This window comes from Sebastes umbrosus, chromosome 9 (assembly GCF_015220745.1).
Source record: "Sebastes umbrosus isolate fSebUmb1 chromosome 9, fSebUmb1.pri, whole genome shotgun sequence".
NCBI classification, from domain to species: domain Eukaryota; kingdom Metazoa; phylum Chordata; class Actinopteri; order Perciformes; family Sebastidae; genus Sebastes; species Sebastes umbrosus.
The window spans coordinates 24,252,216-24,269,118 of NC_051277.1; the positions used below are offsets into that span (position 1 = coordinate 24,252,216).

The 16,903-nt window shown below is 41.8% G+C and overlaps 1 protein-coding gene across 1 annotated transcript; it reads right to left on the reverse strand.

Moving 5' to 3' along the window:
* Positions 1 to 461: 461 nt before the first annotated feature.
* On the reverse strand, positions 462 to 16,903 carry lonrf1 (LON peptidase N-terminal domain and ring finger 1). Its single transcript, XM_037780450.1, has 12 exons — positions 15,987 to 16,903; positions 12,830 to 12,948; positions 12,159 to 12,281; positions 11,015 to 11,197; positions 10,754 to 10,883; positions 10,446 to 10,521; positions 9,408 to 9,522; positions 8,329 to 8,450; positions 8,026 to 8,184; positions 6,101 to 6,263; positions 5,832 to 5,981; positions 462 to 3,917 (listed from the first exon to the last, which is right to left on the reverse strand). The coding sequence occupies exons 1-12, from the start codon at positions 16,282 to 16,284 to the stop codon at positions 3,768 to 3,770; spliced, it is 1,788 nt and encodes a 595-aa protein (XP_037636378.1). The 5' UTR covers positions 16,285 to 16,903; the 3' UTR covers positions 462 to 3,767.

The window sequence follows — 16,903 nt, forward strand, 5'->3', positions numbered from 1 at the left end:
ATTTGAGAAATTAGTGGCGTTAAAACATTATTAATGCGTTAACTTTGACAGCTCTAAAAAGTATGTAACTTTTACACAATACAGTCAGTGTTAAATATAAGCATCCGATTGGACATTCATAGGAAAAACCCATTCTATCTATTCTAATTTTCATTTCTAACCACCAGAGTAAACCCACGGCTTCTTTCACTCTGCTGCAGCTGCAGCACTTCACAGTTCTCTCAGTAATTATAACTGTTTCAATGCCAAAGTGTCTTGCTGTCAGCATGTGAGGCACGATTCACTTCCATATACCCCCCCCCCCCCCTCCCTTTTTACCAATTTCTGTCATGCTGTGAATTGCAATAGATCCCCGCCACTTCCATTTGGCTTGTAATGCCACCTTAATGACTGAAAAAAATTGGTCGAATGACATTCAAATCACTCTAGACACTAAACAGGCCCATTAAATGAAGATAATGCAGAATTTGCTTTGAAAAGCTTTATTTATTATAACATTTAAAAAGTCATCCAGGGGGCAAGCAAATAAACAATAATAAGATCAAGATAATTTACCGCTCTTGGCTTGGAGGTGGAGGACTGAATACAAATGAATCCGACAGAAATTGCTTTAGTTTCAGTCGGTTTAAATGTACTTGTTGCTAAACATCGAGGTCTTTGAGCACAGAGTGTAGAGAATGAGAATGCGTGTCTCTCGTTCATACTGCCCGCAGACCACTGACCACATCAACCAACATTTTGCTGCGAGCTGCAGCACATAGCAAGAACACGCCACCATGGTGCTTTTCACGGCCTTTCCCCAAGCACACAAGTGTTAGACTCGTTCTCACGGGGGAATCGCTGCCAAGAACGGGTCACTTATTATGCTTCTGCGTTAGAGACAAATGTGGATTTGGTGCAAATTGTGTTAACTGCGTTGGAGGACATTTTCTGATAGCCCAATTATACTGAAACTAAAGCTAATGGACATCTGCCAGGGTGCGTAGGGGCAAAGAGCTGCAGTCTAAGTGAGATGAAAAGTCATGACTGTGCTGCAATACATTTGTTGAACCCATTAAAAGATGATATGGAAAATTAAACATTAAATTGGCTAGTAGTTGGATCAAAATATGTGGGGTACAATCATTAATTTTTCTAATGTATTTAACATTTTACCATGAAGTAAAATCGCACCCTGGTGCAGAGATTAAGTTCTGTTTCAAACAGAGTAAACTGTGATCGACAGACATCAACATTGTATTCAATAAAAGGCGGCATCTATAAGTATTAAAAGAGACGCACACAAATATGCAGGATTTGATAGAGAGAGAAAACAAACTGCAGCCAAGCATCAGAAAACAAAACACACAAAATGATTTCACTGTGCAAAAATATTTTCTTCTCCGATAAGATGGCGAACAGGGGAGTGGAATTCACCTCAGTGGCTGTGGGCTCGTAGACATGCAGTTACCACGAAGGCTCATGAGGCTGTTCGTTCAAAAAAATTCTATAAGAATCTCAATCCCTTTTTATTTGTGAGTGAGCTTTAATCATGACTGGTAGCAGCAAGAATCTGACCTTTATCATACATCAGTGAAATCAACAATACTAGCTTTGGAGACACGTTGTGATAACTGGCACATTAAAGGACCAGTGTGTAGGATTTAGGGGGATCTATTAGCTGAAATGGAATATAATATTCATAACTATCATTAGTGAAGAATCGTTCTGTTTTCAGGTTAGGTGTTCAGCGATCTACCCCAGTAAGAAGTAAACCACCGTTGTAGGACGGAAAACCCAGGGTTAACCCTGAAGTTATCTCGCTAACCTCAAATCCTGCTTCGTAGCACAGGCCTCTGAAGGCCAACGCAGTTCTCTGACGTGCTTGGAAAGGGAGGGGTGAGCAAAGGGGTATTCAGTTGGTTGCAATCTGCAACCTCACCACTATATGCCACTAAATCCTACATACTGGACTTTCAATACTGGATGGCTTCAGAAACATCAGTATATTAACTGAGGTCCCAAGGTAAAAAAAAAAACCTTTGCTGCCCCAGTATCCACCAGTATATCCATCGGTTCCCCCTTAAGTGTGACATTTTTTGTGCGTATCAAGTCTCACGATTCCCCCTTTTATTCTAAACTATATCTACAATATCACACTAGCAGGGCTGCTCTTCCGTATCACACAAACTGCATCAATGAGTGTGTTTGCTGGACTAATTCTGACAGAGGTGATATGTTGGCCATGTAATAAAGATGACAGTTCAATGTCCACCATACAAAAGGCATGAAGACTAACTTCAGAGTCCATGATGTAGACGAACATAAACACAGTGACTATCTAGCTTCACTATTCCTTTAAAACACATAACAGAAATATCTATGGCACATTTATTAAAGTAAAAAAAAGCTCGTAAGCTTCACCCAGCCTGTATTTGTTAGTTAATTAACTATACGTAACGTGGCAGATTCAACATTCCATGGAATGTAGCACTATATCAATAGAAATCAATGGCAAAAAAAGAAAAAAAATCACACAGTCCATCATATATGTGGTGTAGGAACTCTAAGACTTGCAGGTCTCCTGGTGAGTTGGCCCAGGCACTCAAAGGCACCATGACTGGTGGTAAAGGGGCCAGACAGACAGGGAGACGCAGCGGTGGCCGGATGTGGGTGACGTGGCCTACACGGAGGCACCACAGGGAGGACTCAGCCCTAGTCAGACCCCAGCTAAATTATTATCAAGAGATGTTAAACACTGTGTCCTGGACTGATGCTTCATTCATAACCACTGCACTTCAAGTACAGTAGCTGTTATCAGTGCCGACACCACACCACCGTATGAAATTTAAAACATAATAATCAGCTAATGAAGATGGCAAGAAAAACAACTTCTTATTTACAGCTGACACACATACACACAGTGCTGCATCCATCACCATAAATAATCACACAGGTTCACACTGTAAAACAAAGCGGGTACGCCTCCCATTCACTGACCCCCCGTCTCCTCATTGTTACAAATTCACAGAAGACTCTTCCCACCAGATGATGACAAACAGCATCCAGCATCCAGCAGCCACAGCAGCAGCTTTCATTCATTAAAAAAAGGATTTGCTGCCATTCGATGTGAAACTATAAATTATTATTGCAATATCTAATACTAAATAGGGAACTTTTAAGATTATTCAATAGTATAAAATGAGCCATAGTCAATGGCTGCAAAGGCCAATAGATGATAGAAGATAAAATGTAAGCAATATCCAAATAACTCTAATCCTCTGATATGCATAGTCCTGAAAAAAACTCTACAGATGATGTGTGCTATTAATGTTTATCCCCACTCCAAACTAAGAGGAAAAACAGTGACACCTAGTGTTTATTATTTGAAATGATTAAGTTGCTCAACAAATAGTACTTTACCACTTTTGATGGACCTAAATAAGAAGCATCTTTGGTCATCCCTGTAGTTCTTGTTGTTGCAGTAAGTAAACGTATGTTTGTGTATTCGGAAACTACTCTGAACTCTTGAATTCCCGGGGAAAAAAACGGTGTAAGAAAGATAACACATGCAAACTCAAACAGCAAAAAACCCAACTCTGTACAACTGCACTGTTTTGTAATAAAATCAATTCCTTTCTGCTATTGACCTGATGATTTGGCCTCAAGCTGTGACTTTAAGATTCAGAGTAGTAGACCCAACCCCAAACTCTGTGGTGTGGATGCATTCATTGGTTTTCATTGACTCTCTGCTAAATTGTGTTCACAATACCACTGGACTGTGGGGTCTAGCTCTGAGAGAAGTACTCCAGGACGAGGCGGAGGTGTCCCAAGCGGTCTTTGAGTGAGGTCAGGGACAGGACAGTGGTTTGATAGGCAGGGTCCAGCTGGAGGACAGACAGCAGCCACCAGCACCAGGCAGGACCGTTGGACGAGGCCTAGAGGACAGTAACAAAGGATTAGAATAGAATCATGTTTATCATGAACATGCATTAAGTACCTCACCAGCACATTAACCCTTTTAGTACAAATCACTTGACATTACTGCTTCCCTACTCAAGTAGAAAATGCTTTTTATCTTGGCGCTCATGTTAACAGGTTAGAGCAGCCACACAGCCCATGTGAGCAGCGCTGCTCGGCTGCGGCTCGGCTGCGTATCAGCTGTCTCTCTTCTAGAGATTCGAAGTCTAACCTATTTTTTCTGCGTGCCCCGCACGTTTCACAGCAACAACAGACAGTGAAAATGATCTTTTGACAGTACATTGACATCATATCAGCAACATTAATACAGTTTCAATGTCTATATCTGTAGAATATGTCACGGACATGAAAAAAATAAAATGTTTAACTATATTTTTAACTAAATTTTTCCTATTTATGTTTCAAAATAAAAGCTCTGTAGCATTTTTTCTGTGGACAGAATTCCTTCATTTGTTAACACAAGGCTTTTATTCTGAAAATATGTGCTCAAAAATGCCGTGACTTGCAGTGAGTGCCGGCTTTTAATTGTGGATTATTATTATTATTATTTACAAATGAGCACACACTTTCTAACCTTTTTCTGTCTAAGATAAATATAAATGACATTTATAATGAAATGAAATGGCCATTATTATTATGAAAACTCTATGTAGAAAGAAAGGGTTGGCAGCAGCAGCCCAGCAGCAGAAACGCTGCCAGTGTGGACACCACATGCGTGAGGCACGCAGGAGTTTAGTGAGGTAGCTGACACGCGCTGCTCAAGCGGCCTGTGTGGCCCGGGCTTAGATATGAAGACATGTATGGTTTGTGTGTTGTCATGGTTTGGTTTATTGAGAGGCCTTCACACTTGGCTTGCTTTATGTGAGGAGGCTCTGGATGTCCAGAGGCTAAGATGAGATGAAGATGTTCCAGACATCATTCCATGGTAAATAGTCTGGACTAAGGGTTATAATACACACATTGTTTTGCCTCCTCCCTGGTGGCGTGATTATATGCAATTCTATGTCATGTGGGACTTGCTGTATGAAGCTGAGTGAATATGTTCAAGTACGGCCAACTGGGGCTCATCAAGTTATTTTATTATTTCATCTCAGTGAAGAATTACCTGAAATACAAGTTTTCCACATCTCCGTCTTTTCACGCATACTGTAATGTTTTGGGTTTCTACATTGTGTATTTCTCGCCTTCCAACTACCTAATGTTTTCTATTCATTCAACTGAAACTATTATCCCCATGAACATAATGTCTGTTTTTATTGTTGTCAAAGTTAATGTTACCACTGTGCAGTAATGGAGCTCCAAGTACAGTTTGATTGTAAAACTCAGCACTGCATTAGCAAAAAACAATAACTGAACTTTGAGAAAAACAAAAGCAATTGTTATTTTTTCTGTGAAGACTTACTCAGCTCGTTGGAAATCATTTTTCATTCCATCCTGAAATTAATAGATGAATGGAGCATATATAAAACAGAGTAAAATAAAAAAAAAAAAAAAATGAAAAGCTTTGGTTTGCAGTAATATTTAGTATACATTATTTGGAGTAAGTGGACATACTAATTAGCCACTACATGTGTTTGATGACGGTGGAAACTACTGTATGTGGATTGCCTCCGCACGGCTTGCAACATGGCGACGGGTGAGCCGGCAGCTTGAAGCTAACGGTGCTAACAGCGCTGACAGTGAAAACAACGGCAAACTCTGCTGACAGAGTTCACCGTGTTAACCCGGGGGGGGAAGAACCAAAGGGTGGGCGCTACGCTTCTGCAACGGCGCCGTCAGTTGGGACGGCGTTATCAGCTGTAACCGCCGTAAGAGAGCAGTGCAGAGAATTAGAGCCACAGTAAGAACCACACTTGTGCTAAGGCCCAAACCTGAATGTTTTCTTCCTTATCTGGCATAGTGCCATACTGTTTGTTGATCTGCTCGCGAATGCGGGTGCCAAGGCGCTGGTACCAGTCCTGAGCCTGCTGGTACACGCTGTCATGGAGATGCTCCAAAAGCTCCAACTCGCTACCATCAACCTAGAAGAGAGAGGACACATAGACAATGAAAAAAAGTCAAGAGAGAGAAGAGGTTGTAATATTTCCAGTGTGTATCTTCTCTAAGTGTTGCTGTAGTTGGTGATCTCTGCGACCCTGACCTTGAGGTCCTCCAGATACTCTATATCAGCGGTGTGGTAGCCGTCTCGCTGAGCTCTCTTAAGCACCTTGAATCTGCTGTTACCCACCGCATCCACAAAGGACCGTCCATCAGGCAGCAGCTCCAGACTGAGGATCTCTAACATGCAGCCGTAGTCTGCAAACCTGAGGCACATGAGGCAAAACTCAATAAAAAATGCACACATCTTCATTTATTTCTTAATGTGCAGTATGAAAGAATACAAGTAAATACATTTTGGGTCTTATTAGATGCAAAAATCTCATATCAAAATAATTTCAGACATTTTAAACAGTTTAAAAACCCTGATTGATCAAAGACAGGGATACCTCATCAAACTCTCCTTCACCACACATTGAGAGCTAAATAGGGCTACTACCTTCCATTCACAGATTTTGAAAATGGTTAAAAGAGAGATTGGGAGCATTTGTATTTACCTCCACATGGCTCTCAACATGGCGACGGGTGAGCCGGCGGCTCGTAGCTAACGGAGCCAACAGCGCAGCCAACAGTGCAGTGAAAACAACAGCAACAGTGCTGATAGAGCTAACAGTGTAGGTGGGTGCTACGCTTCCGTGACAGCGTCATATTGTACGGGTATCATGGATATCATAGCTAAATTCAACATTCAGAGCATTAATATAGCAGCAAACAACTATTTGCAATGTAAAGATAGTGTGGAGTAATGTCTACCTGAGCAGAGACAGACCGAGCTGAAGATATAAATCCTTGGGCAGGCTTTTGATTTGCGTGAGCAGGCCCAATGTAACACAATAGGTGGTGCCCGCAGGTGATTGTATTGATCAGAGTGATTATACAAGCACATCCTCATTATCTATAGGTTTATGCAGCCTATGAGCATCACGCTGAATTTTCACTGATCTGGGAACAAAATAGGTGTGAAGTCATTGACAGTTAATATATTCAGCAGGTCAGTGGAAATCCTAGTCTAGGAAATAGAACACAGCTATTTTCTGGGGCTCTGCCAAGATGTGGACTCAATTTTGGACCAGAAGAGCAATACAAATAAACATGACACAAACAGTGTGGTCTAGCCTGGACCTCTGCAGGGGAGATGCTTGATGCTTTTTATATAAGCACTCTGGCACCTTATTTACATTTAAAGTAGAGTACATGTATTAATAGGCGAATTAAGAAAAGGAAATGTGTACCTCAAAAACTGTTGTTTACTTTCCAGATTAATTATGAATTGTAAGGTAAAAAATATATGTACACCCTGCCATTTCTCCTGTAACTTGTGTCACTCGGGGCTGACCATCAGACCCACACACAGACACAGAGTTAGTTAAGAGGAGTAGCCTATCTCACATTCAAGCTTCACATTGGCTTACATTTGAAATTATTTTCAGGACTACACTCTAAACGTTCGGGGTTAAGCCGTGACAAAATGACAAGGCGACAACGATGCCTGTAACCATAGTAACACCTTTAGATAATTGGATATTCATCAATAATTACGCTGGTAAATGCAATACCATGACAATATACAATATGTAAAGAGGAACTAGGAACACATATGTGTTGGTGGAGGATGAAAATGTCCAGCAAATCTAACACCAGATTGGTGACCATGCTGCCATTTCCCACCCACTCAGGGTCACTTATGACTGATTTAAACTTTGCCCATTGTGCTGCCTGCTTGAGCGAGCACTGCTGATAATCCCATCAGGCTCCACCTAGCCTGCTGTGTGCTTCACAGTTAGGTAAATGTCAAACACAGTCTCTCCATGCACAGACAGTCTGGTCAAAATAAATGTAGAGGGCCTTTACCTCACTTCAAAACTGGCTATATGTTGATGCTGCTTACATTAGCACATTATTATCTACCCACTTCTTAATTAAATAGGTTGCTTTGGATAATTGAAACAAAATAAGTAAATTGCATACCCTTTCCCATGCTCATAGCTGCACATGCCAAACTTCTTGGTGCCGGTCTCCATGCAGCGACGCATCATCAGCCGATATCGAGGCTCGAAGATGTGCAGGGGGCAGGGCACTCCAGGGTAGGCCACCGTGCAAACAAATATAGGGATGTCCTTAGTGAGACTACAACGGCAGAGACAGAAGAGAAAAAGATGGAGTAAGGGAGAAAAAGATAACAAGAAATAAGGGAGAGGATTGTGAGGACAAGGCGCAACTAAAGTTGCTAGAATGAATCACAAGTGTAGATTGTGTGAGGTGGGTGCCTACTTGGACAGTTCGGCCATCTCAGCATCATGGACCTGTTTCCTCTCAGCTAACTGTGAGGAAAAGAGACGGCTCATGATGTCCTGAAGCTGAACTGTGGGGTTGTACTTCCTGTTTTTCAAGTACTGGGAAGAGAAAAGTGAGAGCAATCAGTCATAATAGTAACATCATGCTGCATACAAAGTAATTTCCACCTAGTAAAAGCATTTGGTCTACTAACGTGGGCCACACCGCCCACCTCTCCCTGTGCGTGACAGCTACCTCGCTGAACTCTTGCGGCTTGCACGAGACACAGACAGTGTTGCTGCTGCGGTGCAGCCTGTCAGCTTTGTGTAAGACTTGTGTTGTGTTCTAATGTGTGCGCATGCATTGTAGCTTCTATCTTCTCCTTTCTCTAAAATGGATTTTAAAGTTGAAATCCTGCAACAAATCAATTTTTACTAAATGTATCAGCAATCTGATTTTTTTTCTGTAACTGTAACGGAATGCAGTTCCCATTTTTGTATCCTTTTTACAGAATGCTGTTCCATGTATTGCGTTACTCGCCAATCCTGCTTATAAGCAATTATACATAACATATGCTACAGTAAAACAATTCACTGTATTGCAACGAAGCATTACATTTTGGTGCAAGAAAGTCCTGCAATGCATTTGTGGATACAAAATATAGATTTATTATTTTAGTATCTTATGTGAATGGGGTCTCAGCTGTGTATGCCAGTAGATAAATACACACGCACAGTTTTTACGACAGTATTATTAATCATAGATGTGATCATTTATCACAAGCCAAACATAGGGATGAGGAACCAGGAAGTTCTCTTGTCCTGTACCTTTATGTGAATTTGTTAGCAGATGAGGTGTATAATTAGTAGCAAATCATTTTTCCCACACTGTCACAGAGCTGCTGATACATCTCACCCCGCCTGAGCTAAATTTGGTGTTATTGCCACAATGCAGAGGCAATAAAATAATAAAGCAGCTTTTAAAGTGGAGATGTTCATGTGCTAAAAACAGGATCTAGCAAACTTTTTTCCCATTAAGTTTAAAATAGAAGTATGAAAGTGTCTGTAGGTGGTTACCTCTTGTAGTGGCTGTTTGCAGAGTGGACAGCGGAGGTTGTGGTCCAGACTTCTCTCTATGCAGTTTTTGCAGAAGGTGTGACCACAGGGAGTAGTGACTGGCTCAAAAAACAACCTTCAGAGGACAGAGACAGACACGAGTTAAAACATCCTAGCTGAGGAAGGATATTCATGCTGTTTGTACAGTAGCTGTAAGTCTATAGAGTCCATAGACTGTATATAAAGATGGATGACATGACAGTTCCCCAAAAGTGAAGCCAGAGCATCTCAATCGCCCCCTGGTGGCTGGCTGCAGTATAGATCACAAATCCCGCCTCCTCCATGTTAGCGAATGGGACATGGAGCAAACTAAAAAGTCAAAGTACACGTCAAATAAATGTTTCCCAAAGATGGTTTTCTGTCATTTTAGGTGTTCATTTTTCTGATAAATTTGGTTTTAATTAGTTATTTGATTCTATAAAAAGGGGTGAGACGTCAGGATTGACAGGAGCTCTGAGTGAAGTAGTTGTGCAGCTGGAGGCTCAGGAATTGTACGAGAGAGGAGAAGTAACTTTAAGTTTCCATAACCGTCAAGAGTCTGTGTAATAGAACGTGTCAATTTGATCATAAATGTAGTTATAGAGATATTATGGTTAGTTGTTGTGTCTTTCAGGCCAAACAGCTACTGTGGTGCTAACGTAGCAGCTAGGTGGCTCATGCTAACAAGCGGCAGCCGTGCTCGGCTCATGATTGGTTTAGGGCAGGCGTGTGGGCGGGACCTCGTTACCGTGGCTTTAGTCCCCTGATCACTACTGCGCAGACTCTGGCTCTAAATGACGTCAAAATCTCGAGATGGCTGCCCCCATATCCAGGATATTTAGGCTTCACTTTTGTTCAGAGGGAGGAAGTGGAGACGTGTCGTCCATCTATATATACAGTCTATGGTGCTAAACATTAACTAGCGAGAGAGGAGAATAGAACTTGATATGTGACACTAAAGTAGACAAGGTACAGACAGCAATGCATTATTGATGAGAGTGAATACTCCAGGACACCGACCTAATGCAGAGAGGGCACTCAAAGTCTGACACAGTGAGAACACCCAGAGTTTTCTCTCTGCTGTGACCACTTTCACCTGAGAGAAAGAGAAAAGACAAGACCGTCCCTTTTAAGCTTTATGGTGAGTGTGCCCCGCTGAGGAAGAACTAGCAATTATTATGCAATTTCAAACCATCTGGTGGGTGTTATGGTAACGCTGTTTGTGGCGCCAGCAACAAAGATGATTCATGGTGAGGACAATGATGATGAAGATGACAGTCAATTTATAATAAATGTGTGCCTGCATGTGTACACTGGTGTGTGCGTACCTCTGCAGTGGCCGTCTTCCTTCCTCATCATCATCTCCTCATCCTCTTCAGCAGCAGGGAGAAAGGAAACAGCTTGGCAGAGGCTGAGGCAGCACTCAGTAGTACCCGTGTCATGCTTCACCTTGGAGCCCTAAACACAGTTTTATCACTTAGTATTTGCAGTATATTTACACTCAAACGCCTCTCACAACCAAGCATTAAAGTGCACATAAGAGCCGTTGTTCGTAATGTCCTTCTCCTCCAATGTGCAGCAGAGCTTACCTGGTGTGCCTCTCTCCTCCCTTTTCCTTCTCCGTCATCCCCACGTGGGTGTCTGAGGCCCTCAGGGTGCCCCTGGGAGCCACTGAGGCTGGTAATAGGGCAGGGCCCTTTCAGGTACTCGGACACCACTTGCAAGATGCAGGACGCCTCGTCCGGCACCGCCATGCCCTCTGCCTCCAGAATCTGCCATTTGAAGTCACAAAAGATGCTAAGATAACCCAGCACTGTAAACTAAAATCAAAAAGTGATAGAAAGCCATTTGGAAGCAAAAGTTAAAGGGATAGTTTGGGTATTTTGAAGTGTAGTAGTATGAGGTAATTATCCAGATATAGTGTACACTAAACTGATATAGATTTTTTTTTAAGTGGGCCTTTCTTTTAGATGACTAAAATCCGTTTTGCTGCCGGCCTCGTCCACAGCAATACATTGCTTTGCTCCCGTGCAGTAACTCATGTCTGCTTCTCCAAACTGGGGGCGTGTCGACTGTCATCTACTGTAGATAATACACTGACTATGTATAAGTACCTCGTACAACCCCACTTTTAAACACCCAAACTATCTTGTTAAGTGTGGTTGTAAACATTGGATACAATTGCATGTAAACTAATTTCTAAAACTAAAGATATATTGTTTGAATGAACTGTCGAAGTTGAACATTTTTAGTTAAGAAGTTAAGAAGTACCAATATTACTACTACTAGAAGAATAAATTCACACTACCAAAACCCCACACAAATTAAAACTAAACACTATTTTTTAAGCAAAGCAAAATTAAAAACGAATGCAAAATATAATAACTATAATAACTATAGTTATTATAGTTTGGCTACAGAATATATGAACCATTATGTGACCTATAATGAACAATCACACATTCATGACATTGACTCATGATATGTTAGCAATGTTATTGGGCAATCTGTTTATACTGCAGTTTTAACTCTACAAGGCCAAAATCTTTCAAGTAAACTTGTTACTTGTCAGTCTGCTTCTCGTTGTGCTCATATTTGTTGTAAAAATATAAAATAAAATATCTATACAAATGCTACCCTCGCCATTTATAAATTAGATTCCACATATTCAAATCCGGGTCTCTGTGTAATATTAAATGACCCTCGGATGAGCACTCAGTGAGATTAACAAACCTTCTTTATCTGACTCTTTGCAGGGACAAAGTCAGCTTGAAGTTTTAGGCAACGGTGGAACTGGATGAGGGCGTCCGTCTGCTGACCCATTTCCAGCAGTACATTCCCTTTACGAAAGAAGCCCTGCACAAACGGAAAGGTGAGTGACATCAGCACATCACTGCCTGTGTGAGTCAGTGAGTGGCACGTCTAAAGCATGTCTCTGTCAGCTAAATGCTTAAATAGTGAAATGTGATATGACATTTGTAAGTGATGTAACAAATATAAATGATTATATACAGTTGGCAATCCTGCACTGACAGTGAGCCACCTGCTGGATGAACGACATTATGACATAAGTAGCTGTTTGCATAACTTTGAAAGTGACATAACATCAATACAAGTGGCTCTAAAGTGGTCAGCTTTGCACGCTAAGATAAAAATCTAAAAATAAAATGAACCGGGCCGGCACCTTTTCTTTGTGGTTACACGTGAGCCATTACATGCATGTTACAAAACCAAGCAGTGGGAGTGCATGTAGGGTGAGCAGAAACTGCAGCACAGGGGTGAACTGTGGCAGCTTTAAATTTGGCATTGTTAATGGATCATTTCTACAGATTCGCTCGTGTTGAAGAAAGACACCGTAAAAGCGAGACACAATGTGTCTGTCCAACATTGTCAATGTCTCTCACCTCAATCCAGTTAGGACGAAGGCAGCAGAGGTAGTCGAGGTCTGTCAGAGCGTCAGAGAAACGCATCAGGCCCCAGTTAGCTTCAGCTCTGTACAGCTTCAAACTCTGATCATCTGGGACTGAGGATGCAAAAAAAATACACAGAAGAGAGCGAGAAAAAGATAGAATTTGAGCTGTTCTTTGAAGAGCAGTGGCTTTAATGCTTAGACTCTATTTACACGCCATTCCACATACAAACATTCAATGTATAATGACAGGCATGGAGCAGCCTGCATAACAAGTGGTTCTGCTTGTTTCGAAACATGAGGGAAATCCAAACGCTGCACGGCAAGATGCATTAAATGCTCTTTCTCCGTCACGTCAGTCATACAATTGTAAAAGTGCAATTTATATAAGCTTTCTAGAACAACGTAGTTAGCATTTGCACAAGCATAAAACAATGGTACAGGTATCGGATTGATACAAAATATCGGTTAATGGTGAGTTTAGGTATTAGGAGATAAAAAGTGAAATTGGTGTAGCCCTACGTACTCTTTGATGAAGCATCAGGTTAGATTTGTATACAGAAAAGTTCAAACTCCACAAAGTTAATAACACTCAATTGTATTGTATCGCTCATACTGCCACATAAATGTTGTATGGGCATAATCACTTCCCACTTCTGTTAATATTTGACTGCGCTTATGCGTCAAGTAAATCAAATACTTAGGTCAAATACACCTCCGACACCAACATGCACACGTGTGCATTCAAGGTTCAAAGAGTCACTCTTACCCTAAAGCTGTTGCTCCAGTCAAGCCAATCAAAATGTTTATTGGTGTAGTGTATAGGCCTTAATTACAGACAGTACTTATGAAATGATAAATTAAAAAGTCAAGGCACCACCTCAAACCTCCAATGACGAGAAAAAAGCTGATGTAAACAAATCTGCCCGGGTATCATTACACAAAAACTGAGAGTGCTGGAGCGAGGGAAGCAGTAATTGGGTTGGCAGAGACGGCAAACATGTATGTAATTCAACAAGTATGCTAATTCAACAAGTATGCTGATTCACTTTAGCACAAACACACCTACATGTACTGACTAGATAATCTCATCTAGGGCAGAAGTTGTCCCTCTTACATCCTCGCTGCTGCTGCTGCATGAGGGAAATAAGGTCAATTGCATATGCAGGAGGGGTGCAGTGCAGAGGATCAGTAACTATAGAGATAAGGTAGTAGAGAAGATCTTTGCAGGGGTGTTTCTAGGAACCCTGTGGAAATATTACGCCACATCCTCTTAACCATTCCCTCCATTTCCAACCAATGATTTGACAGCAGATCTGTACAGAAAGCTTACTCTAACATCAGGAGTTGTGCAGCTGCTATTACTGCTTCCTATACTCTGTGTGATGGCATAGAAAGAGGGGAAATGTTAGACCAGACTAATGCAGGTTAACTTTCTCCAGTGCATATTTCTTATGCAGCACATAACATTAGTTTAAAAGGTACAGTGTGTAGGATTTTGCGGCATCTAGCAGTGTGGTTGCAGATTGCGACCAACTGAGTACCCCTCCGCTCACTCCTCCCTTTCTAAGACTGCGGTAACATGAGCCGCCGAGTACAGGCGCAGTTTGTGTTGGTTCAGGGAGCTTGCTGAAAATGTTTTTTTTTGTAATAACACAGAATTAGTAATTTATTGAACTGATGAATTATGTCAACCTTGTTGTGTCTCGTTATTGACATAATAAGAAACCATCAAGATAGGAAGATAGATTTGTGGTCTTTTTATTTGCTTATAAGACATTCTCTGTCCACACATCGTTAAATATGCACGTTCTGTTACGTTATGTAAACAAACCATGTACCTATCAGCTGTGCGGTCAAGATCAGACTTGAGACGTAACCGCTTAAAAGATGGGTGAGTAGTACTTGCTATCTACTGACGTTTGTGTTTTTTAAACAGAAAACAGGTTTCATACTGCAATATTTACTGAAAATGACATACAATACAGCCAACAGTAGCCTAAGTAAACTTTCAGGTGATCTCCCTCGAGCCAACTGTCACCTTTATTTAGGTGTTTGTAGTAAAATGAGGAGGTATCGTATAGATACAGCCAGTTAGTTCACTCCAATAGAAAACAATGAGATCAACCTGTTTTTGTCACTGACGCTTGCTCGCGTTGCATTCTGTTTGGAGGTTGTAATATGTAGGCTACATGCATCCCAATACATTAGACATCTCTGTGTTGTACACATTACATTCCCTCTAGATTTTTTTTTGTGAACCCCCGACCTTAAAGTTCAAACTACGCCTATGCCGCCAAGTGCAAAAACCACCATTCACCTCACTCGGAGGCCATCCTTACCATGACGACATTACTTTAGGAGCACGGTTTTACACTATGAAAGTCACGTTACCGCAAGTTTCACAAGCGTGTCGGAGAACTACGGTGGCCTTCGGGTAACCAAAAAAACGCAAGAGGCTCTCTCTGGAGCCAGTGTTTCGTTTGTCCATTCTGGGCTACTGTAGAAACACGGCAGACTCCGTGAAGAGGACCCCGCTCCCTATGTAGATATAAACGGAACATTCTAAGCGAACGAAAACACAACGATTCTTAGTTTCAGGTGATTTTACACTAATGAAAACATAGTTATGAATATTTCATTTCTACTAATATATCCCTCAAAATGTTACACACTGTTCCTTTAAAGTGTTTACTGTTTTTTTCCAAAATAGTTCAATATGCACACAGAGAAAAGCTCTTCCTATAAAAGGGAGGAGCATCTGGAGACTTGTTTACTGACCCAGTTATACATTCAGGTCATCAATAGCCTTAGTGGATAGATATATTGTCATCTTGAGACACCAAGTTTCCTCTCCTTTTTTGTCATTAACACCTCCTGTATCTCCCTGCTGCAGCACATTATGACTAGGGAGCAGATTGGGATGCACCATCAGTCACCATCAATGGGCAACCAGCCCAAGCAGTGCGTAAAAGTGGGACTCCAAACTGATCTTAGGTAACTGATCATCCAAGCAGACCTGCAGGCATCCCCTTCAGCACTGAACCTATGTATATAAGCTACACAGAACAGACGCGTGCATTGTGGCTGCTGCTGTGCTGCTGCTGCTGCTGTGGTGTTATGTATGTATGTTACATGTGCGCGCCCCTTACCTAAGTGCAGCCCCTCGTTCGCGATGCGTAAAGCTTCCACGAACTCGTTGGTTTTGAGCTTCTCCTGTACATGGCACTTGGTCTTGGTCTCATCCGGGCAGCACTTCTCCACCACGCTGATGAGCAGCACATTGTTCTTCATGTTCTTCACCTCGCGTTGTTTTAACCTCTCCTTGCACGAGGGGCATTTGGACGGCAGGTAGCCCGTCACGCACCTCCGGCAGAACGTGTGGCCGCACGACATGGTGACCGGCTCGCACATCAGGAAGAGACACAGCGGGCACTCCAGCAGCTCCATGGTTAGATGGCGTTATGTCACCAGGAAAAAAAAATGTCCCACGAGTAAAAAAAAAAAAAAATGTTGTCAAAGCAATGCGGACGGAGAGGCTGCTTGTCTGTGTGAGAGTATTGCATGGAGCATTTAGATAACACACTGACAGCTTCCCTTATTTGAGCACATCTGCTGGAACCTGATCTGTAACTAGGCTACTGCTAATAATGAGCTACAATATGTTTCCAAATTCCAAATTCCGAATTCCAAATTCCAAGTTCCCTTTGCAGATAAAAATGTATTCATTGGCACTGTCCATTTCCAACCCTAACTTAGTCTTTGGTGTTGGACACATAACGCCTTTCTCCTTTAAAAGCAGGTTGAATAATACAACTCCAGCTTTAACGCACCGCTTTCCTCGCCTTTCCTCCAAACGCAACACGAACCACGCCAGAATATTTCTCCATTTAATAATATTCTTTGTTTTTTTTTTTAGTAGTAAGTCCGTGTCCGCTTTTAACCCCTTGTCTTGTCGCGACGTATCCACAGCTCCAGCCACAAAAAGCTGTGTAACAACCATTACATTACATAAATAAAAACCACGTGACTCAGCAGCGCGCAATCCGATTGGACGACGGGGGATGCT

Bases quoted from the DNA above. Each gene is read 5' to 3' on its own strand.
- lonrf1 (XM_037780450.1), bottom strand. From the start codon at position 16,284: ATGGAGCTGCTGGAGTGCCCGCTGTGTCTCTTCCTGATGTGCGAGCCG. The intron at 10,522-10,753 runs GTACGCACACAC...TCTTTCTCTCAG, and splicing joins GGAAGACGGCCACTGCAGAG to GTGAAAGTGGTCACAGCAGA. The intron at 3,918-5,831 runs GTTTGGGCCTTA...ACTGTCCTCTAG, and splicing joins ATAAGGAAGAAAACATTCAG to GCCTCGTCCAACGGTCCTGC.